This window comes from Denticeps clupeoides, chromosome 17 (genome assembly GCF_900700375.1).
Source record: "Denticeps clupeoides chromosome 17, fDenClu1.1, whole genome shotgun sequence".
Taxonomy (NCBI): Eukaryota; Metazoa; Chordata; class Actinopteri; order Clupeiformes; family Denticipitidae; genus Denticeps; species Denticeps clupeoides.
In genome coordinates, this window is record NC_041723.1 from 9,745,380 (window position 1) to 9,769,585 (window position 24,206).

General features: G+C 42.0%; 1 protein-coding gene across 2 annotated transcripts in view; it reads left to right on the forward strand.

Annotated features, from left to right (window-relative positions):
* The window catches only part of cdh13 (cadherin 13, H-cadherin (heart)), a 299,980-nt gene that overhangs the window by 254,153 nt on the left and 21,621 nt on the right, over positions 1-24,206 (forward strand). For both annotated transcript variants that reach the window (XM_028958803.1, XM_028958804.1), the window contains one exon: positions 12,676-12,818. In XM_028958803.1, coding sequence (XP_028814636.1) covers positions 12,676-12,818 — 143 coding nt within the window. The remainder of the gene's footprint in view (positions 1-12,675; positions 12,819-24,206) is intronic.

The window sequence follows — 24,206 nt, forward strand, 5'->3', positions numbered from 1 at the left end:
TCTTCAGTCTTAAATCCCTCACAGCTCAGCGCTCTTCCATTGTTGAAGCCGAGCCTTGGTTCCTCGGGGCAAAAACGATGATGCACATTTACCTATTTCAGATGCCACTGCTGTTTAAGCCATTAAAAACTAAAGCTACTGCCACTAGGCAGACTAATCTGAGGGGGAGTATGAGCACTACCTCAGTTTGTTTCAATTTCATGAAGAATGTTAGTCTGATCTGTGTGCGACGCTCAAGAGAATCTTACAGGGAAAGCCAGCGGTGGCATTATTATAATTGAATGTGCGCACATATTCATTCATGTCTTGCTTCACAGACAAACCTCCAATGAAGGTTAGCGTCACATTCAGCATGTAATTCCGGAATGTTTATGGAATTTCTGCACTAGATAAAGCAGAGTGTAATATGGCACTGGTGGCCTGCAGGCTTTAATTAATGAATTCTCCTCCAGCGGCATGGCACCCTGCCTCATCACTCCCTCCCAGAATTGAGACAATTCCACTTGGCTATAAAAAAAGTCAGCATGCTTCCTTAAGCCTTGGAAATCCCTGGGTTGAAACAGACTGACAGTTCGGAGGCTTCACTCCTGCCCGGCTGTGGCAGCAGCAGAATATAGACACTGGCAGGCACCTGCGCTGTCAGAGCAGGGACGAGATCTGCCGGCTCCAAGCAGGTCTCAGATCAGTCTGAGACCTTTTCCCCACACCTCTGCGCCACATGTCTTCAGTTGCAGCCTCTCTGACCTAAATGTGCAGTGTTGTGGCGGAAGCTGTTTACCGCAGGAGAGCCATTTGGGGTTCGGTGCCTTTCTTCTCTTTTAATTTTTGCTCTGGTCTGCTAATAAATGTGTCGATGAAAGTTTGGGAAGTGTTTGTCTGTATATGGATTGTTTTGTATTATGCCAGCAGTGTTGAGCGGGAAGAGACTGCGGAGCCAGAACCATGATGAAATAAGATAATAATAAAAAAAACTAAAGTGCCAAGAGAATCCAGACTACACTTCAAGGCATTGCTGAAGCAAGGATAAATAGCTTTTCTCCGTGTTAATTACGGGGTTATGATTTTCAGCTGAAATGAAGAGCCGTTTTTTCCGTTCCTTATTATGATAATACATTTCATTCCATGTGTTGCGTTGCTGAAGCATGATAATTTATGGAAATGAAGTGCCGTGCTCTGCTTTTACCTCCATTCAACGTTTTACAGTTTTAGAAATTAGTTATTATTACAGAAATTTGTTTGTTTTGCCTTCAGAATTGTAGTGTGGACCATACGACTGGATTCAGGATGGATTGTTTAATAGAAAAGATTTAATTAAAGATAGATTTCAGCAAAAAAGGAAAGTGACCTATAAATTTGTTTCCTGATTTTTAGCCTTCAGAAAGACACAAAAAAATGAAAAAAGGTGTTTTTGTTTGTTTGTGTGTGTGTGTAATTACTGGGAAGTGCAAAAAAAAAAGAACCTGAGAGTCAAAAGAGAGCCGTCCACCATCATAATTTGCCTGGATTTTGCTTGTCACCCAATGTGTTTTTAGAAAGTTGGTTTCGAGTATTATGCGTCTCCAATGTAACTCACCTCTAGCTCTGCGGAATGGCACAACAGCCCACACACCCTGTGATAATTTTAAATATTTTATGCACGCAAAAAAAAAATGCATCAAGACTCGAGGGTGCCTGAGGACAAAATAACATTTCCAAGGCACTAAGCATACTGCGAAACAGAAAGGTTACAAATTGTAGTAAATTTGGGACTCTGCCCAGAACTGAAAAGTGCACAGTATATGTGGCACAGGTGGTCACCATGGTGGTACGAAATGGGGACCTGAATTTCTGCAGAGGGCAGCATAAAGAATATGTTTCTTTTTGCACCTTGTTTCTTTTCTTGTTGTACCTCCTGAGAGAATGGATGTTTTATAATAAATGCAGCCATTGCTTTCTGGTGAAATTAGATCAGGAACTTTGGGTAATCTGAGTGAACCGCTTGAGGCTGGGGTAACGCTAGGCAAAAGCTATTAAAAAACAGGATCCAGAAACCTTTTGGTCAAAGGGTTCAGAGGCAAAATAGGAGCGGTTGAAAGGGGCAGAGAAGAGTGATCTATCATTTAATCGTATTTAGGCTACACTGTTTTAATCTCAATTTCGGGGATTGATGGTCAGTGTCCAAAATCTGCAATCAGAGCCAAATGGGTGGCCATTCGTTATGTGTGTGTTAATTCTTTTTCCGTTGTGGATCCTTGTGGAACATTTTTATGTTTTAAGACTGAACATTTAAAGCGGGTGATAGATTGTGTGGCATTATATGGGACCCTATATCCCATCAGTCATGAACTACAATTCCTAACAACTCAGGTATATCAGAACTAAAGTCTGAATGTTGCATTAAGGTATCAGGAGGCAGATTAAATGCTGATGGTACTACAGCACGTTACTAGTCACCATGTGGGACTTGCCTTTGTAACAGTACATTTATTGATGTTGTGAACGAGAGATGTTTTGAGCATGTCTGGCAGCAGGGTCTGAGCTGTATTTTAGGCCACTGAAAAAGCTATAGATATGTTTGAAAAATCAATAGATATATTTATGAAAAAGAAAGGTTTCTGCTATTATGTTTCCATTCATGTAACTCCAATCAAATGAACACTATAGACTCTAGTTTTCTTTAGGTTTGTTGCTTCTAAACTTGTGTCCTTAAGTCCTTGTGTATTTTGTGCATAAGCAAACTTTGCTTAGTTCTTTCCATCTTTGCATGTGGGACCCTCTGCAGGAAGTGCCACTTAGTGAAGCTGAGCAGCGCTGGCAGAGAGCCGCCTGCGCCTAAATTGCCTGCGAATGAGCAGCCAAGAAGTCTTATTGCTGCGTATCACACCATGAAAGCAGCAGCATCCCCCTTCTGCTCCTAATGAATTGAAATGCAGACGGAGTTAACGTCTGATCCCCTGCGTGTTTTAAAAGATGTTCCAGGTTGCCATGTCTTCATTTGGAGAGCCACGTAAAAAATGAAAAAATCCGTGCTGCTTCTCATAAGTGCTAACTGTAATGCATGCCTATATTCAGTTACCCCTTTTTTCCCTCCTGTTGCAAAGAACACGGCAGCATAGGTCTGCTTTTGGTGTTGTAAGAGCCCTGTGTTTTGGATGTTGGTCACCTCATAACCAGCAGGTTCAGCAGGCCGCATGACGGCCTTGCTGTCTTCGTATTTTTGACGGGTTCTAAGACGAATGGTGCCGACTGGCCTGTCAGCGTCCGCCTGGCTTGGTACAGATAGACTGGCAGGGGAGTGTCAGTCAAAAACACTAACAAGAGGTTAGTGGGCAGCCGGAAGAAGTCGGTGGGCTGGGGTTCCCCGCGAGCGCACGCGACAGCTGATTGATCGGCTGCCTGCTAGTGCTTATATTTTCTACCGTCCCCGTTTATTTCCCGCACGCGGCTTTCTGACACCTGCTGCTGAAATGAAACAGAAATATTACCAGGTGTGACAACGGCAATTTGTCACACTGTGTAAGAAATTTGTGGGTTGCTAGCAGGACTCCGGTCCTGCACTTTGAAAGGGTCCGTGTCCATTGACTGTAAAGCGCACGCAGGCGCCTTTTTTTCCCTTAAATCTTCTACGCCAAAATATCAAAAGGAGCAAAGGGATCCTGACAGATGGAGCGAGGCGGGGAGGGGTGGGGAAATGGAGGGGGGTGCCGGATGGCGAATCTCATTTGTTTACACTCCCGCGCTCCTCTCTGCTTTTCCCATCTTGTTTGCGGGCTTGCTTGGGAATTGTAATGCAGTCTCCAGCTGCCACATCCGACAGCAGCGCCCGCCACTGCCACGCCAAGGCCGCACTCGGCCAAGACAATATCGTAATGGCTGCCCTCCGCACCCTTCCCCTGCTCAGAAGGCAGCGATTGAGAGGGTTTTAGGGCCTCTTGCCTTCTAATTTCAGCTGGCAGTAGCAACTGCGCCAGGCACAGTGGATGGGTGGATCTGCAGGGACCCGTGGAGCGTCACTGAGCATCTGCTGCAGATACTAACACTGTGCCGATCACAAATCACACTAATTTTCTCACACTCTTTCTCTCTTTTTAAATGCTTGTGTAAATCATTAAGTTAATTTCTAACTGGAAGTCAATTAAGTGCAGGCAAAAAAAAATCTAAATGTCCACATGGCAAGACAAACAAATCAGACAAGAGGTTCATTACATTTTTGGCAAATATTTCTATGCAAAGAACTCATAAATGGACAAATTTTATCTTTAGGACAATGGGATGCAAAACGCTTCTTAATCAAATGTGTGTCAAAGAGAAAAGAAGGTTTAGGACAGGAGATGGTCTCTGATCTCCCTTTTTTAGTTAGACAGTGAAGAAGCTTTTCTGATGGGGGCTGGAAACTCATTACACCATCCGAGGGGAAAAGGTAAGGGTTAGACTAAATGCCAGGAAACATTCCATGGATGAACGCAGGAAACGTCAACAGGAAACCCAGGACACAACATTTCACTGGGATGAAACGATTAAACCAGACAATGTCATGGGACAGGACTTGATTGTGCAAACAAGGGGGTTTACAGGCTGAAAAATGACAAGAGGTTTCTCAAAGCCAAAGAGGGAACCCTTGGGCTAATAACTATCCCAAACATGTGGTAGCACCATCCTGCTTCACAGCCTTTATTATACCTCACACTGTACCTTGAATTCTCTGATCCTGGTACACCTAGACTCTTCTCTGTCTTGGCCACTATGTGGTTAAATCCCCCTAGAATTTAGGGCAACACAGCCACTGAGTGTTTTCAAATGGCAGCTTAAGACGTTCCACTTTAGACAAAAGTTGGGGTCGTATTGAAACAGAACTGATTATCTCACTGATGGTAACCTGAAGGCATGTTGTTAGTCACTCTGGATAATGGCGTTTTCTACTCATTGTAGTACCCACAATCCAATGCACATGTACAACCTTGACAATAATGCATACCTGCACACTTACTATATGGTGTTGTAATACGCCTTTAAAAAGAACTTGTTCTGGAAACCAAGAAGATATACACCAGAAGAGAACATGGAATGGCAGGGACAATGAGTGGCCGGAGGCTACCAGAACACAAACTGTGACAGACAGTTTGAGGGGCAAAAGTACCTGAAGCTTCCCATTCATCAGACTTTTTGTATGGTTCAATATGGAGCTTTCTCCACCTTTCTAATGCTTGGTACAATGAACAAAATGAACAAGGAACATAGTGATCAGACACAAGATGAGGTCCTTGAAAAATGACAAGGACTTTGGAAAATCTTCAAGCCAAATGAACATAGAGAACATAGAGCAAGCCTACAATTGGCAATATGGAACAAATTGGAATCTGCCCGGAACACTCTGTCCTTGAATCTCTGAAGAAGTTACAGTTTTTGTTTTTTGAAATGGACAAAAGGGCGCATGAGACAACAGTAGCACACAAATGGCATGCAAAAGACTGACAAGAAGGAAGAAAACAGCCATTATTTGTAGCAGGATGGGGAAATAAGTTCAGAGGGAATTTCAACTAAAAAAACATTCAAAAGACCTATGTCAAACTTATTGGAGCGAGTAAGCAGAGGGGCATTCAATTAACTTTGGACTTAAAAATTACAGAAAAATGATGGGTACGGAGAGTATTCAGTATTTCAGTATTTCACTGTTTGTTATATTGCTGCCATGTACACATAGCCCCCATATTGCTGCAAAACACAGAATTGTTGACATTTGTGCAGATTTATTAACAAAGAAAGATATAGAAAGTCAACCATCACTGCAGCCCTCCATTAGTCAGGGTTTTATGGCAGAGTGGCTCGATGCAAGCCTCTCCTCAGTGCAATACATATGAAAACCCACATGGGAACACCTAAAAAACACCTAAAGGACTCCAAGATGGTGAGAAATAAAATCCTCTGGTCTGATGAGACCAAGATTGAACAGTCCAATACAGTCCAACCAGTAAAGCATGGTGGTGGCAGCATCATGCTGTTGGGGTGTTTTGCAGCTGCAAGGACAGGGCAACTGGTTGCACTTGAGGGAAAGCTGAATGCGGTCAAGTACAGGGAAATCCTGGACAAAAACCTTCTCCAGAGTGCTCAGGACCTCAGACTGGGCAGAAGGTTTACCTTCAATCAAGACAATGACCCTAAGCACACAGATAAAATAATGATGGAGTATCTTCACAACTACTCTCAACAACATAACAACTGTTCTTGAATGGCCCTGCCAGAGCCCTGACTTAAACCCAATTGAGAATCTCAGGAGAGATCTAACCAACATTTACTATCCAACATTTACCATCCAACCTGCTAGAACAGGAGAGAATCTGCAAAGAGCAATGTCAGAGGATCCCTAAATCCAGGTGTGAAAAACTTGTTGCATGTTTCCCCAAAAGACTCATGGTTGGATTAAATCAAAAGGGAGCTTCTGATAAATGCTGACCGAAGGGTCTTAAGACCATGTGATATTTCAGTTTTTCTTTGTTAATAAATCTGTATAAATAAATCTGTGTAAATAAATTCTGTCAATATGGGGTGCTGTGTGTACATTATTGAGGAAAAAAATAACAATATAACAGAGAGTGAAAATGTATGTAACTCACATGGATAACTGATACATGAACAACTTGTATTTGTTGAGGCATTACAATTATTTGTATTAAAATTTATATATTTAACATTTGAACAAACATAAAGTGTTGTGAGAAGAGTCTAGATGAATGTTTTCCTTTTACCTTCAGAGATGGAGGGACCGGGCGAGCAGTACTAAATTGTATGAATAGTTAAATGTTTACCTAAACTTACATGCACTATACCCTGTGAGAAACATCACTGACACAAATGTTTGTTGAGGCACTTTTCTCTGAATGTTGCCAAATTGATGCCGACCTCAGCTGCTGTAACTGCTGTCAAAGTGGTTCTATAAGACATTAATTGAGTTTTTTCAATGCATATTTACTTTAGCTGACTTCTGTGTACACACATGTACCATAACACAGTGAGACATATCACACCAAGCCATATTTCCTTTCCACATCCCACCCCTACACTGCAGATGCTAATGAAGCAGCTCCTGAACTCCAGAGAAGGAGCAGATGTTCCACAAACACTTTTCATTCTACTTTGAAAACTTGTTTAAAGATTAAAAACAGCAGCTTCTTGTCTTCTCTACTCTAGTGTAGATACAGTGGCCCAAAAGGGACATGAAGGCTGTAACCTCAGCACTCCTGCTTTTGCTGCAGCTCCATTATATCCAAAATGCTCTTAGTGTGCAAAATGTATGAGGACCCTGGGTCTCTCTCCAGGGGCTTCATGCTGCTGGAGACCTGATTTCCACGTATGCGTGTGTATGTGTGTTTGAGTTTGTGTGTGTGTGTATATAGAGGGAACATGCTCTCAGTATTGACACACTCACTGAAGTACAAACGGCCTCATATGCTATACAAGATACACAAAAAAAGGCCCTCAAATATGTACCTATAATAAACACGTGCAACCTGGGAAATCTGATTCAGTAGATATGGGATCCAGACTCCCATCACTCTGGCAAACCTGCCATGGTGACAATGTTGACTAATCAGAACTTTAGTATAGAAGTCCATTTCAAGTGCATTGCCTTGAGGTTAACTCCAACAGAAATATGTGTGTGTGTATGTGTGTGTGAATGCATACACACCCAGGCACACATCCCTTATGAAACATGTTCCTTTTGTCATCACTATTATTCAGTCTTAGCATGAGAAAATCTTCCTGACAGATAGGCTATTGTAATTAACACGTATCACTTATAGATAAGCTTTGAATTTGCATAATGCCTTTTTAATGACCCATTAATGACCTTGAGAGAGTGCTAATGGGGTGTACCCTGTTTTGGTAAGCGAGGATCTGTAATTGTTATAGAGAAGGCTCCCACAGAGCTGATGTAATGACACGTTTTACGCATGCAATCCCAAAATGTTTTCAGCTTCATGGAACACAGATTAAGGGCATCATAAACTGCTGTAGGAATTTGTGTGCATCTTTTAAATGATTTTGGCCACTATTTTGAAACAGGCAATAGGCAGAGCACAACACTCTGTGAGTGTAGGAGCCCACAGCAATGATTGACAGCTCTCATGCTACCTAGTCGTCCTGGATGATTTTTACAGACATAATTACACACCAACAAAAATGTAGTGAGTCTATCTTCTTCAAGGTATGGATAACTGCACACAGTCATTTTGTCTGTAAATGGGAATCCTGAGGACACCTTTGACCTTACACTAGTGAACACTAGAGAACAGCGCTTTGTGCTGCATCTAGTGCCAGTTTAAAAAATAGTTTAAAAAATAGTGCCCTTGGTGTATTTTTGTTGTTGTTTTGCTGTACATTGGGAGAACAGCGTCCTTGTCATAACTCCAAATTGACCTGTGAACTGTGTCACTAAGGGGTTTGTGCTAAGTGATGTGGCATTGTACATTCAGATGTTATGCTGGCCTGACACCCCCCACATTTGTGAAGCTGTGACACCAAGAGACTGGGAACTGACGTGTCCCATGTCCCTGTCCAGAAAGACTGGCAGGTTGCACACTGTGGCCATTCTTCTCTCAGCCTGTGGCAGCTGAGGTGAGAGACAGGGCACTGTCTTTTGGGACCCAGATCCTGGCCACTCACGCACATCATACAGCAGTCGCATGCCCATACCCCAGCCAGGTGAAATATTGTTCAGACTGCACTTTCTGTCTTTCTTTCTTTCTTTCTTTCTTTCTTTCTTTCTATTTGAGCACGTTATTTCTCTCTTTCTCCTGAAATGTCTTTAAAATATCAATACTACAATAGCATGCATTCAGAACCCTCCATGCAGGAACAGCATTTGTGTGTTGTTTTCATTTTTTTTACCAAACTAGCATCCTCCTGCTGGTGTTTGTCCAAACTGCCACAAATTCATCCCTTTCTTTAGAGCACAAACTACACTGGTCAAGTAAATGTCTCATAAATCAAGGGAGTGATGCCCTTATCACATATGGGTTTGGTGGGAGGATATGACCTTTCCTTTTTCAATGAAATCAAAAGAGCGCTTGATTAATGTTTAATTAATTTTGCAAATATATAGAAAGCTCCAAATTCAAATCATATTAAGGAAAATAGGCTGTAGAGGTGAATTTAGCATAAATACCCAGCTGGAAAAGAATGAAAGTGAAATGCCATTAGGATGCTTGAATTTTTCAAATTGTTACTTATAATGTTACTGGATATTAGAGAGGGTAAAAGACACTGTCACTAAAAGGTGACACTTCATCCCACATACTTGTATTGTACATTCTTGTGATACCCACCTGTGTACTTAATGAAAGGGTTGGAATTGGGTTACATGGTCTATGGTAGCAAACGTACTGCACTGTTGGTAAAGTTACATGTAACAATGGAATTGCAAAGCAAACTACTATTACATTCACTCATATCCTCCTATCTTGACCATTATATTTCACAATTCACTGGCCTCCCTGTTAAAATATGCAACAACCTGCAATTCATATGCAGTTCTGCAGTTCGATATCTTCACACATCTCTCCCATCCTTTGTACTTTGTACTGCCTGCTACAAAACTGCCTTCTACCATGTACAAAACAGAATTTAGCCTTTATTTAGTGTTCTGGAGTGTACATATTAAAGTGTGCATGTGTATTGCAATTAATGCTAAAAACAACCTTTTTTGTCAAAACGAACTCTGCTGTCATGACAAAACATGACAGCATTTCTGTTCATGTTGCTCGTCCATTCTCTCTTTCCCTTACAGCTTAAGTGTAATGCGAAATTCAAATGATGAATCAATAAGTATCACACTCTTTCTGTTCTGTTTTTAACCTCTTTGGGTAGACATTTTCTTTTACCTACAGACCTACATATACAAATCTCAAGACTCAGACACTGCATGGTTGCATTGTGCGCAGCATTTGCGTTTTCAGCACTTCTTCCTAGACATGCCGCAGGAGCAGCTTCATGAATAATGCTGAGGAGCTGTACAATCTTTCTGAAAATGTATGCATTCGCAGACGTGTGTACTGGTATCCACGACGCAGCTTGAACATCGCTGAATGTGGTTTATTTCAGAGCGCTGAGGCGTCCTGAACGCACCTGGCAGTGTTTTCCTGGCAAGGGCTGTAATAGAGCGGTAATAAACAAGGGTGCGGAAAAGGGGGGACGGGGCTGCAGCAGGCTGCAAGAGGCTGGGAAGCGTTGAAGCTAATCGCCTGTGAAAATGGCCAGGCTTTTGCATTATTTTTCATTTTGCATTTCACATATTGCTCTGTGTGGTGTTTTGTGTGGCCACTTTAGTCCACTCGAGCGCCGCACTGAATTTGTTGGATTTATTGGACATGTGTACATGCACGACTGTTCCACTCATGGGTCTGCTGCCCTAAAAGACAGACAGAGTGAAAGCGAGAGTGAGGGAGATTGGTGTAACAGAGGTGAGTGTAGAGCTGATTAGAGGCCATCTCCCCGGGCTCTGTCCTGCTCTGTCAGGTGAAAATCTCTGTCTCAGATACCATTTGTCTACTGCTTAGTGTCCCTGCACAGTTCTGGGATTAAAGCCTTACCAGTAATTTACACCAATTATTAACACTGCAGGCCAGAAATTTGGGCCCACCCTCAGATTCTTTTTACATCAAACAGGACAGGGTACAAGCACACGCAGTGACGTAAAATGGACTAGACAACATGAGGCAGATGCAGACAATCAGGACAACACCGGACTTGAGCATGGAGTCAGAGTACCCCACCAGTATCAGGACTGTGTAAATATTTAGTGACATTATTTAGCCACAATGGCGTAACCTGTTGATCTTGGACAAGAGATGTCAGGTCTTTATTACATTTACATTGGGGTTTTTCGAGCTTGAAAAGGTGCTGGGAGGGTTTGGACACAGGCTGTTTAAAATAATTGAACAAAGAATGCAGGGGTCAATATTTTGATGGAATTTGTACAGAAACTTTTTTTTCTTCCAGTGTATGTTGTTACATTACACTTCAAAACATGGCAGTTTATATCTTAGTAAATTTTCATGTTTTATTTTAGTATATTTTTGAAAGACCAAATTCTGAGTGTGGGATCAAATCTGTACATATGCAGAGAAAGACCATAAACAGTCAGTTTAATTTACACTGTATACTACTATGGTGAAATGTATGGGCTGCATAATGGGTTAAAAATGTCTTAAAAATCCACATACAGTTAAAACCAGCAAATGATGGATGCTCTCCGGTAAGAGGAGAACAAGAATGTCTCTGATACTCCTTCATGCACGCCTTACTTCCTATTCAACAGACCTCTCCCAATCCCTATTCGTTTTGGTAATAAAATTTCAGAGCTCCATTACACTTCACACAGTGGACACATGAAACAGCCCCTTCATGCAGCACTCCAGAAGCTCAGCAGAGCACTGCAGATATGTTGGGCACACATCAACCGTATACCAACTTTCTTATCTGTATGTGTGTGTGTGTTAGTGAATGTGTTTGAACCCCTAAATGAGGACCAGCACAGATGGTAAATCTGCCCTGCTATTGCTTTCATTTCTTATCCAATCAAAACACACTTCCCCTCCACCCCAGCTATAGAGGCGGCTTTGGTGAGGTCACTCCTCAGATCCTGTCGTCATTGAACCAAAATAGATCAGAATTCTTATCAGGATTGTCCATCAAGCTGAACTTTAAACACTAGGCAGTGGAAACTCTTCTTCAGCCACACAATGTTTTTTTTCCTCCAAAATGCCTTCTCCAACTGAGAGTCTTAAACTGAAAAAAGTGATCAATGGCTAAACTTTAAACTTTAATAATATTTAAACCCTCAAGGACATAAACAGACATTTGTGCAGTACAGTAGCGTTTTTTATTCTTTTAAATCAACCACGTGGAACATCGCTTTATATCCCTTTATATCTGTTGTTACAAGTTTAGACCACACTTTGGTTGTAGTTTAGGTCTTGGTCTGCCGATTCAATGTCTATAAGAATGAGGATGAATGTAGGGTCTTTGAGGAAAAAATAAGTAGGAAGGAATTGTTTATTGCTGAGTTCAGTATTTAAATCATTGTTTTGCAAGAGCTCCTCCTTAAAATGTGCATCTGCATGGTCAGTGCAAAATGCCAGGTTGTACCCTGGGCTTGTGAGCTGATGTTTAGGGTTAGGGTTCAGATTAAGGGCTAAGCTTCTTGTTTACAGACAAAAAAGCATAAGGTGGGGTTTGAACCTGCAACTTTGTTGTCATCTGGTTCAGGAGCAAGCTCATTATGTAGAGAATTTGTTTCTAAACCTGACACTGCTCTAAACCTCTCTGTTGCTACCTTTGCACCGACAGTAGCTTAATCTGCCTATTTCTGTGGCAGCCATTTCATATTCATAATTTGTTGAATATCAGATCAGAAATTGAGAAGCACTGCCCATCAATTGAAAAATACATTATTATAATTATTTTTATTATTATTGCTTAATGTAGTATGACCTCTTTATGATGTGTGCTGTCAGAAGTGAGTTTTGTGCTTTTTCCATCCATATTATTGATGTGATTTTGGTATTATATAAGCTTCCTGTGCAAAGCCAATGCCGAGCCCAACTCCAGATATAAAACACAGAACAATTTTTTTGAAGGTGCATCACAGTGTTAACAAGTATTGTGTTTGAATGTGAGAGTTTTTTTTCTCCCCGTCAGGTTTGCTGTACTCAAAGACCCCGCAGGTTGGTTAACTGTGAACCCTGTGAAAGGAACGGTCAACACCTCCGCCACACTGGACCGCGAGTCGCCGTACGTTGACAACAACCAGTACACCGCTCTGGTTGTGGCCACAGACAACGGTGAGTAATCGTGTCTCTCTGTCCCCCAGACACAAAATTGCAGAAACGCACGAACAAACAGGTGCGACACGCTACTTTACCCAGCACTCCGAGTTGGGGTGGAAAATCATTACACCCTTTAGAATGAGCTTTGTGCTGCGTGAAGGATGCCTTTTTCTTTTATTCCTGTAAACAGCTCCTGGCACAATTGTCGGTGTCTGAGCCGCAAGGAGACTCGTTAGCATCGCGAAGACATACTGACGCTTGTGAAACAAAGTGGCCATTCATTACTCTCATGCATACTCTCATAGGTGCACTCAGGGGGTGGAAAGTGGTCAATATTAGCCTTCATGCTGTGTGTGTGTCACTCCTCCCATCGACCGACTAACAAAAAAATATATATTAACCTGCGGACAACAGGATGTTTTTCCTCGACCAGCTTGGTTCTTCGGGTTAAACTTTTTCGAGGCGGGGTAGACATCATTTTATCTGCAGGTAGGGTTCATCCCCTCCCTCTTTCCCACAAAGGCCCAGTTGATCATGCTCAGGGAAGCGTTGACAGATCCATTAAACAAGGTGTGATGTGTGGTTAGCCGGTGGAAGAAGGGATCTGTGAGGAATGGAGGGATGGCGCACTGGGAGAACTGGGCGCAGTGTGAAATGAGCTCTGGCTCTGTTTTTGTGTTTCTATGTCTGGAGGCCTTGGGTGGGGGCTGGTGTCCGTATTCCCACCCAGGCTTTTTTTTCTCTCACTCCCTCTCACTCTGTCTTGGGCAGAGGCACAAGGCAGTACTTTAGTGTAAGGGGACAAGCAAAATTTGAGTTTTATCGTACACCTGAGGATACCGGCCAGGGACGGACGTTTTAAGGGTATTGGCAGTTGGGCATGTGCCCAGGTGCGTTTCGTACTCGGAGGGCATCAAGTAAACACTTGTCCCACTCTCAAACACCCGATAATTACAAACTCAGATAGACATTCCTTAGAGGGGATGACTGAACTGCAAAATTGACAGATCAGAAATGAAACCGAAACCCCATCTCAAAGAAATTTGCAAATGAAATTTCCAAAACCAGCAGGACAGTTTGAATAGTAAGATGAAGTTTTAAAATCTATATAACCAGTAAATGTCTATAAAGGGGCCAGTGGTGGCCTAGTGGTTAAGGAAGCGGCTCCGTAATCAGAAGGTTGTCGGTTCGCCAAGGTGCAACTGAGGTGCCACTGAACAAAGCACCGTCCCCACACACTGCTCCCCGGGCGCCTGTCATGGCTGCCCACTGCTCACCAAGAGTGATGGTTAAATACAGAGGACACATTTTGTTGTGTCACAGTGTGCTGGGCTTTGTATCACAATGACAATAACTTCCCTTTTTTTCTAAAGGAAAGCTGTGGCAGGGCAGAACCCGTCAGCATTGATACCAGTTCCAGTATTCATACTACTGTATACTGTGAGCAGACTGTAAAAAGAATACTGTGAATACTGTGAAAAGAATACTGCCAGCAATTAGCTAGTAAGTTGCTCTATTACAGATGTTGTATCTGTACTGTAAATTTAATTACAGTACGTATAAGATACCATAACTGTTATTACACAATAATCACAATACTGTCATTCGCATCACAGTTTTATGGTGCTGTATATTTTATTACATCAAATATAACTGTATTTATTTTATTACAGTAATTAATTACATACTGTTAAATAAAGACAGAGCTTCTGTCACAAAAGGCATTTATTATATAAAGTCATCCATATATTACTTGAATATGACAATACAATACATTTTGCAAACATTTCATGAACAGCTTGAAAATTATTAATTCCACTAATGCAATTTTAAGTAAATATGTGATGAATGTTTAGAAAGCTCAAAACCCAGACAATTCTAATAACCCAGCCCCACACAATTTCCAGGTCTCAAAAAGAGGAAAATTTCAGGGGAGAGAGGACATCTGGTCAGGGACGGCCCTAACAAATTTGGAGTCCTCAGCAAGATTTTAAACGGTGCCCTCAGAATGGCATATCATTACAGAGAGGCATGGGGGAAGGGGGGAACACACAACCATCTTCCTGGCGTTGAAAGCAATTTCAGAATGCAACGTTTTACCACTAAGTGGCAAAAAAAAACGCTGTTACGGAGGGTGGAATGGCATTTTTACGCTGTTTTCTTGCAAAAAAGACACGTTGTGAACATTTAAAACTGTGTTGTGACATTGCAGACTATAGGCCCTGTCGGCTTGCCATAGTGGAAGGGGAATGCACCATGGTGGCCTCATAGGAAAGTTATGTATCATTTTTATTCTTTGATAAGCAGGTAAATTCACATGGGCTTGTTCTTTTCGCATTAAGACACATTAATACCAACTAGTTTTAAGGAACACTCTGTTTGTGGTGAACCCTGGATGGATGGTGCCCTTTGCATTTGCCTATACTGCCTACAGTCTTTAACTGGTCACCCTAACTAAATGTTGCAAAGAAGATTTCTTTACACTTTAACATGCTTGCTATATCTAGGAACTGAGTCAGCAAAGAAAGAACGCTTGAAGCACTTGAAAAACATATTACTGGTAACAGTTTATTCCTGTACATAGTAGTTTTTATGAATTTCTTTGCTGTAACTACTCAGCCTGAAAGAACATGCGACACAGCAAAAAAAACTTCAAGCCATGAAATTCTTACAATTTAGACCACTGGAGGGCATAAAACACGCTCCAACAAAAATGCTGTACTGCTAAGATTCATCTGTTTCGCTTGCTTGTTGTCGCTCAGTGTGTGGTTCCTATGAAAGCTGGTAGCTAGTAAGAGAAGAACAAACAAAGTTAGCATATTAATGCGCGAGCGCTCATACGTGCAATCACACATACAAGATTTTGACTTAAAATATATCCTCTGTTGTTACCCCATACCAGGACTGTGCAGGCTTTTAAGATCAGGGGCCACATTGACTTTTAAAATTTGTGAGATGGGCCAGGCCAGCAACAGATGCATACATATCAGACATAAAAGAGTGTTAATATTTACATTCTCTTTTAGTGGGAACTGTGTTGCTTACCAACCTTATCTTCTGAGAAAGGCTTGACAAACTAAGAAAGAAAGGGAAATGAGGTTGGTTGTAAAGAGTTGAATGTTGCACGTTGAGATGTGTGTTACATGGGGCAGATGTGTGTTACATGGGGCAGTGGTGGCCTAGCGGTTAAGGAAGTGGCCCCGTAATCAGAAGGTTGCCGGTTCGAATCCCGATCTGCCAAGGTACCACTGAGGTGCCACTGAGCAAAGCACCGTCCCCACACACTGCTCCCCGGGCGCCTGTCATGGCTGCCCACTGCTCACTCAGGGTGATGGGTTAAATGCAGAGGACAAATTTCACTGTGTGCACCGTGTGCTGTGCTGCTGTGTATCACATGTGACAATCACTTCACTTAAAACATGGGGGTTAAACACAGTTTTAGTATAGGTGGGCAATTTGGCACCGTCTTCATTGCGTTGTGCCAGAGAGTAAGAGCAGCCGCGTTCTCACTAGTGTTACATTTGTTATATTTGTAACATTTATTTATTTTTGCATCTTTCTCGCTAGTCGAAACACATCACCAATTCTCTACCAACCTTCAGCCTTCCGGATTAAAAAGATGTGGCTTGCCGGCAGCAGTTTGCCCACCCCTGCCCTATACCAAATTACCAAATCATTTTACGGCTGCCACATAACAAATTGTAATATGCTTGTAGTTTAAAATAATTAAAAATAGTAGCGAGCAATATATTAGGAGGTTGGTGGAATGAGGCCGCAGAGAGGCAAAAAAAATATATAAGTGAAGTGCCAAAAAATGTATTGTCCACACAGTGTCCTGGGAAAAAAACATTAAAAAACAAGCATAGACAAAAACAGTAGCAAAAATTTGGAAAATTCTTCAACAGAAGCCAGATACATCAGCAATCTTCAATAAATAGACCCAGACCAGAGATTACTGTTCAAAAGAAGAATGCACACGTGAGTTATTGTTCACCCAGTCTTGCAGTCACTGTCAGGATGCGGTGAAGATGTACGCTACCTAATGTTAGGGGTTTAGTGAAGGTGGGGGTTACTCAACTAACTACTTACCAAACTACTACTAAATGTCAAAATGGTGATTTTAGGTGGTAGTAAAAATATGTAACTATTAAAATGTAATAAATGTAAGAATAATATTTATTACTTTTTATGTATGTATGTTGTTTTTACTATTATTATTAACATAATTACTGCCCTGCTGCCCTGCACAGTTAATTACATGTAACCTGTCTGCTTCTGCCTTAATCTGAGCCCTTCGTCCCTGAGGCTTTGTGCAGTAATGGAGGGTCCCCACAGTGTGTGTGCCTGGACTTTCTGCACACGCCCACCCACCCAGCACGAGCAATTCCCAGGTCCGACCTCATCTACTGCAAACTGTGAGATGATTGCATGACAACAGGCTTGCGCTACAGTAACAGACTATCGATTCTGCCGGGCCTCGCGTCTTCATTTAGCTGTCCCAGATGAATGCTCCAGACCCCCTGCTGACAAGACGAAGGGAATATAAGAGATAAAGGGGGTGTGGGGGTGAAGCCGTACATATTACAGCTTGTTCAGGAAAGAGGGAAAGAGGGGGGGCTGGTAAAATGAGATGAAGAGAGGGAGAGAGGCGCACTCTCCTGCTGCTAGCCCTGCACGCTCCTCTGTAATTACCACACACTGCCGGCATGTATATCTGTCTTCTTTTTTCATCCCTTCCTCACAGATAAGGAGATTTTTTCACAAAAAGCTTCTAAATGTTTATAAAATATGGTGGCACCACGCACAAACACACCTAAATGACTAAAACCTACAGCATACCTACAGCAACCTAAATGACTAAAACCTACAGCATATCTGCGTTTGGCTTCCCTTAATCCACACTGGCCTCGGCCGTGCCGGCTGCTTATTCAAAACACACCCCATAGACCAAGGCTGCGGGACTATCTATTCCATTCCTCTGCCCCTATCCCAAGGACACCCCCACCCCATCCAATGTTAGCTTCATACCCTCAGCGTGAACAGGCGGGTCTCTTGACCAGGGCCCCCAGTGGCTGCGGTTTGTCTATGCAGCACTAGCCCCACCTCCCCATTCCCCTCCCCTGTTGCGAGTCATGACTTTTTATGTTGTGTGGTGACCATGTACTCATGTTGCGCTGTAGTACAGTCTGGGTGCTGTTTTCTTATTGTCCTCCTCTCTCCTCATGTGACTCCATTTGCTCTTCTTATATCCCCTACCTTCCCCACCTGAATTTGCCTTGATATATGGTGTATTGCAACAGCAATAAAGGGCTTATGATATCATATCATATCAGAACCCATTGTATCATAAAAGCAGCTCTGGCTCATCAAGACATAAATTCTCGAAGCGATCAATGTTATTCACCTGTCAGTGATTTTAATGTTATGGCTGATGGCTGTACTTTATTCAAATACAGACCACTTTGCACCTCAAGTCTTTATCGTCTCTGAGCTGTTTGGCCTCACAAACAGCTGGAGGTGGGCTTTAGTCTGTGAAGGAGGTCCCGCCGGGCAGTGGCACAGATTCCAGAGGTCAGCTGACCCCACATCTACCCATGCAGTGAGGTGCAAGTTCTTTGCTGTTGAGGACATGTGCTTAAGAGATAAGCAGAGACAAATGTCCCCAGGATGTCTGAGGATGTAGGAAAGCCTTGGGCAGAGGTGGAATGCTGTTGCAGTCCCTGTCACAGGGTAGAGGATGATGCTATTTTCCACAGAGAATAATAGAATTTCATGTTTTTATTTACATAAACAGAGTATAGTGAGTGTTTTATATCAATTTTTATATATTTTTGTCCTAAATTCAAATTCATAGTTTCATTGCATACAGAAGCTCTTGGCCTGTGCATAATATGACCATAAATAAAAAAAGGACAGCTTTAGCTCAAGTCGTATTCTAACATTCGTCTCAAAATGTTGTATTTGATGCCATCTATAGTTATGGTAGATGCCATTTTTTGTTTATTGAAAAAAATTATAATAGTAATATGTTACATGCAGTAAAGGTTACTATTAAACATTTTGATGAAATGATCCAGGTTTTTGAATAGTGATGCAGAGCTATCATTTCAGTCCATTTTTATCTCCAAACGCCGACTATCGGCACAGTTGTTCTACAAATGACTTTCAAGATGCTCACTGCTTTGGGGACCAGTGTTCCAAGTGCTCAGTGGCACAGCTCTGTGTTCAGTGTTAATGACTGAACTCCTTCGAGTTTCTGGGCACACACCCTGGAACACACACACACACACCTGCCACAGCGCTCCAGCTATGGGAGGAAACGTCCGAACAGCAGCAGAAGGTCGAGGCAGCATCTTTTCCCTGCCAAGCCCCACTGTTTAAGGCTGGAAATTCTGACAGATTTTCCTCTCGCTGCCTTATTCCCCGCAGAGAGAACAGATGTTCATCCACCTCATTCCTCCTTGAGAGGGTGTGTTTTTGTGTAAGCATATGTGTTTTGTAAAATTATGGAAACAATTAACCAAATTGTGCTTGTTAACACAAGATAACCTATTCTGGGAAGTCTATTTAGAATCAAACCTGATGGTGTAATGGAAGCACATTTTTTCCTATTCGGCCTTAAAACAGTCTATTTGAGAGATTTGATGGCTACCTAAGCTGTCTGTTTAAATGTTAAACAGTTTCCTGTGGCACAGCTCTTAAACTGCTGAGTGATGAATGCATAAGTGCATTCCGGGAGCCATGCAGAGTTCTCCATCAGATGCTCAGGAACACATTAGCAGGACACCTCAGTGCATGGAATGAAATGTGGAATGCCTACACGCATGCACACGTATACACCAGCACACTTACGCATATGGAGGTGATCTCTGAAGGCTCGAGTACGTCATTCTTAACAGTTGGATATTTGATTTTTCTTCCTGGTTGGAATTTGAGAGTCTCAAAATGGAATTCCCATACTACTGTTGAAGGCAGCATCTTAATTCATCTTAATTAATCAATTGTACTGATGCATACAATTTCACAAAATGTTAATTTCATGACTCATGTTATTTATCGTTTCACTCTGGGAAATACAAAACAGATTGGTTTTATAATAATGCTGATCGATGACATGCATATATATGCATATAATTATACATATAATTATCTTGGTACTCTTCTTAATGACTAAAAAAGGTTGGACTTTGAAGCGCTTAAAAAGAGCTGCAGCTTTGAATTTGCCTTGATTTATTACATGTGAGTATTTGAGTGAGTGTGCATTACACCTCCAGAAATTGCTGATTTCTTGGTCACATTAGACTTCATCAGCTCCTTGAGGAATATGGACGCAGCAAGTTTCCCCCTTCACGTTCTCACATCACACACCCACTGTCCTCATTTTCGAAATGAAACGCTGACACGCGCCCAAATTAATGCAGTAACTGTTAATCAGTTGAACTGCTAATGTCTGACATAAGAAAATGTTACAACTGAAACATGTTCATTAATATCAGCTCGACAGACCATTTGGCACCAAGAGCCAATGATGTAAATAGGCTCCCCTCCTCGTTAAATATCACTTTAAAAGTGGGTTCCGGTGAAGGCCAGGAGTCAGCGCAGTGTTGCCTAACAAAACAGACTCCTTGGAGTCCAGGTTTGTCTGGTCTGATCCAGTCTGGTTTGATCCTTTCCTCGGCTGTACTCAGCCATGTGGCCACTCTTCAGCACAAATCTCCCTCCACCTGACTCTTAGTACGAATCCCGGCTTGTGTCCCTCAGCTTGAGCGGCGCTCTTGACTGCATCCCCTCCAGCGGCTCTCTCAGGCCATGCGGTGCAGAGCCTCGGCTGAGGGGTTAACCACACAGCCCCACTATGCTCCTGTCCACCTGAGGGGCCGCGACCCCAGGCTTTGAAGCGGCGTATGAGTGGCCGGTCCGGAGGTGTGGGACTTGGCAGCTCCGGTTTGGGGTGGGGGGCAGTGGCATGCTGCCGAGGATAATGGGGGAGTAATGAGATCCACTCTTGAGAGTAGGGGGGAAATTCTGACCCCCACAGCCCAGTCTTGGTTCCAGTAAATTTTTTGTTTCTGCTCGCTGAGTCTCATTAACCTCGCTGCTCTTGTGTTCCCTGGCCAAAACAAGCACCTCTGTCTTTTTCTTTCTGTCTTTCCTCCCTCCATCATTTCCTCTGCATCCTCTTTTATTGGCGGGAGCGCGATTTTTCTCCCAGACGTTGCTGAGGCTTTCAGAGCTTTTATGTTTGGAGGGGAGAGTCACATGTAATTGTGGTTGCTCTTAAAAGTTCTATTGCTTTTATAAGTTGCTGCCTGGATTTTCAGCACTTTTTGACTGTGGTTGGAAAGCAGTTTTTCTGGGTTTGTGCTGCATTAATGACAAAGAGTGCGAAACAGACGCCGAGACACTTGGGGTGATGCATTTTTCTGCAAGACACCTAAAATGCCAATTTGCAGTGGTGCCAAAACACATTTTTTCCCCACTCAAAAGTTCTGAGAATACTGATGCCTGCGGCAAATACAGGTTTTCTTAGGTTTCTGGTGATGCAGACCTTAGGCCTTTAACACTTACAGATCTAGACACCAATCTCAGGAATCAATTCACAGTACTTAATAAAGAGCTGTCTGTGGTGCTAATTCTGGGAGTTTTAAATTGGATCATTATGTCTAGGTGATGTGGATGTATTTTATGAGTTTAATCAAAATAATTACTCATTTCTTTTTTCACAGCAGTTTAGATTCACTGCAACATTTTTTTTAGCAATATTTGGACTTTTTTCAAGCATGAAAAGTCGATCGGCATACTGTGCAAAAGTCTCAGGCACCAATACAATCCTGTGAATCCAAAAACAAGAAAATGCAAGAAATGTTGAAACATAAGTGAAACATTGATCCATCTAACCGTTTCTTGCCGAATTTAATCCATTAAATAATGACACTGTGTATATAGAGAAAGAAACTCTATTATCCTGTATTATCATTTGTTTACATGTGTACGAAAAACACACGCCTGATATGTCTTGTTCAATAAGTTATGACTGGGATTAAACCACATTATATATGGTAGCTATATGTTAGTACATTTCAATATGTGGTATGTTGCTTGTAATTAATGTTAATGTTGTCAGGTCGGTGCAGGTCAGGTTGGACTTAATAACGCACAATACATGGCACGAAAACAGACCCGGGTGACAGAGACAATACACAAACATACACTATAAACATACATAAACATTTATAACATACTACAAATGATTACAATCAAGGCTATTAGGCAAGACAGGGAACCGGTCAGGTAATGTTCGGGTCATGACATATGTAGTGGCAGTTCTGTAGAATAAAGTGTTACTGTATCATTTTCCAACACCAGTATATAATGCATTCAGTCAAAATATGTAAAATCATTAGCTCCTTGGTAAAACTATTACATTTCAGCAAACTGCATTTTTACGACTTGGACTTATACCGAGGTCTGTACTTTCAGACAATATCCATCCATCCATGCATGATTTTTTGGATTGCTGTTCATCCAGTAATGAAAGGATGGATCTTATTCTTGGACAGCAGTCTGTCACAAGGAGGCCAGTAATGATACGTCGTCTTGACACAGTTCAGCTTTAAATTTAATCTAGTCTGTTTTAAGGAGACCCTGAGATGGTATCATCTCAACTCCTGTAGGGCCACTGATGAAAGGATGACTGTGGAACTGTTGGCATTGAGAAGGAGACTGTGCTCTTCATCCCAGCTTGTCTCTTATTAGATACAGGACAGAGTCCGCTAATCAGAAGTTTCATTTTCTTTTTCTTTAAGTTGGAGCCTCTCTGCTTTTCCATGGGCCTGTTTTTAAAAAACAGCCAGAGGAAGAAAAAAAAATGTCATTAGCTGGTGATCAATATTTTACTATGGTCTTATTCAAGCCACTTTTCACCAAAGTCTCTAGGGATTTGATTAATGTTTGGTTGGGGTTTTTTTTATATCCCAGTGAAAATCACTGACTTATATGGGAAATCCGAGAGCAGCTTTCCCCAGGGGGGCTGTATCCCCCAGCTTCTCTAAATATCAGAGTTGTAAAAATCAAGTCCAGCCCCATCAATAAATCTGACATCATTTTGCCCTTCGGAACACCTCATTAATTTAGAACAGGGCTGTTACGATGAAGACTGGTTGTGGTTAGATGGAAATGGCAGTGATCACTATAGGCCGTAGCATTTTCCTAAGCATAATCAATGGCAGTTCTCTTGTCCACGCCCTACTACCTACATTTCTCCTCTATGCAACTCTCCTTTCTCCTTCACTGTGACCCCCCCACCCCCCACCCCTTTGCATTCTGAATGTAGAACCGAGGTTGATGGAGAGAGTGATGTATGGTGACTTTTTTTCCAGTGCTCATTCGCTCTTATTCTGCCTTTTATTTCATTTCTCTCAATCAGATGTGCGTTGATCTGTTTGATTTGGCTCATCTTGGCAGACATCGCGCCCATAATATCAGCAATAAATAGTTAAACCAGAAGTTACATCTCCGTTTCTATAAAGAAAAGCCTGCTGACAGGTGGATGGGGATCAAGATCAGGTCTGTCACTAAAAATAAAATGTATATGGGTTGATTCTATCCCCAGGTCATCTGAACCTGCATTTATGGGGTGCCAACAAAAAAGCAAACGGAAAGAGAAAACAACACATCCTGTGTTACACACAAATTTGCCATGAAGAATCAATAAAGATCGATACAGAGTTATCTTATCCTATGATGATACGTCTACATTGATGGTTGTTTTTCCAGCATCACTGAAAGGTTTATGATGAGTATGATGAGTATGAACATCAGGTTGTACAACCTTCAGTCACCATATTTAAACCAATGGAAGATGTTTGGTTGGTGTTTGCTCAGACAGCATTTCCACCTCCATTGTCTATTGAGAAATTGTGTTTACGTCTGTTATTGAGAAACAGGGATTGGATAAGTGAAAGTGATACAGCACAAATGTGCCCTTATTACTTTGCTCAGTGGCACCTCGGCGGTTCGGGATTCAAACCAGCAACCTTACAATTTTGGGTCTGTTTCCTTACCTGCTAGGCCAAATTGTTCATTTGATTTGAGGGCTATTCTGGTTATCCTGAGACACATAGCGATAACCATCAAGTACCATGAAAGAACTATGACCCTTATCCTCCTGCAGCAAATTAAGGTTAATTCCCCTGGCACAATGTAAAATATGAAGCAGGTTCCCTATAACTTTTACAAACAGCTTAATTTTTTTCTTAACTTCCATTAATTAATTATTATATTGGGGAAGGCCGTGTGGTCCCTCTCCTCCAGTGAGTCTCTCCCTCTGTTCCTCTTGGCCGGCAGAGTGTGTGCAGTTTTGCAGAAATGTGCCTTTAGATGAGAAGCAGCAGGGCTGCCGAT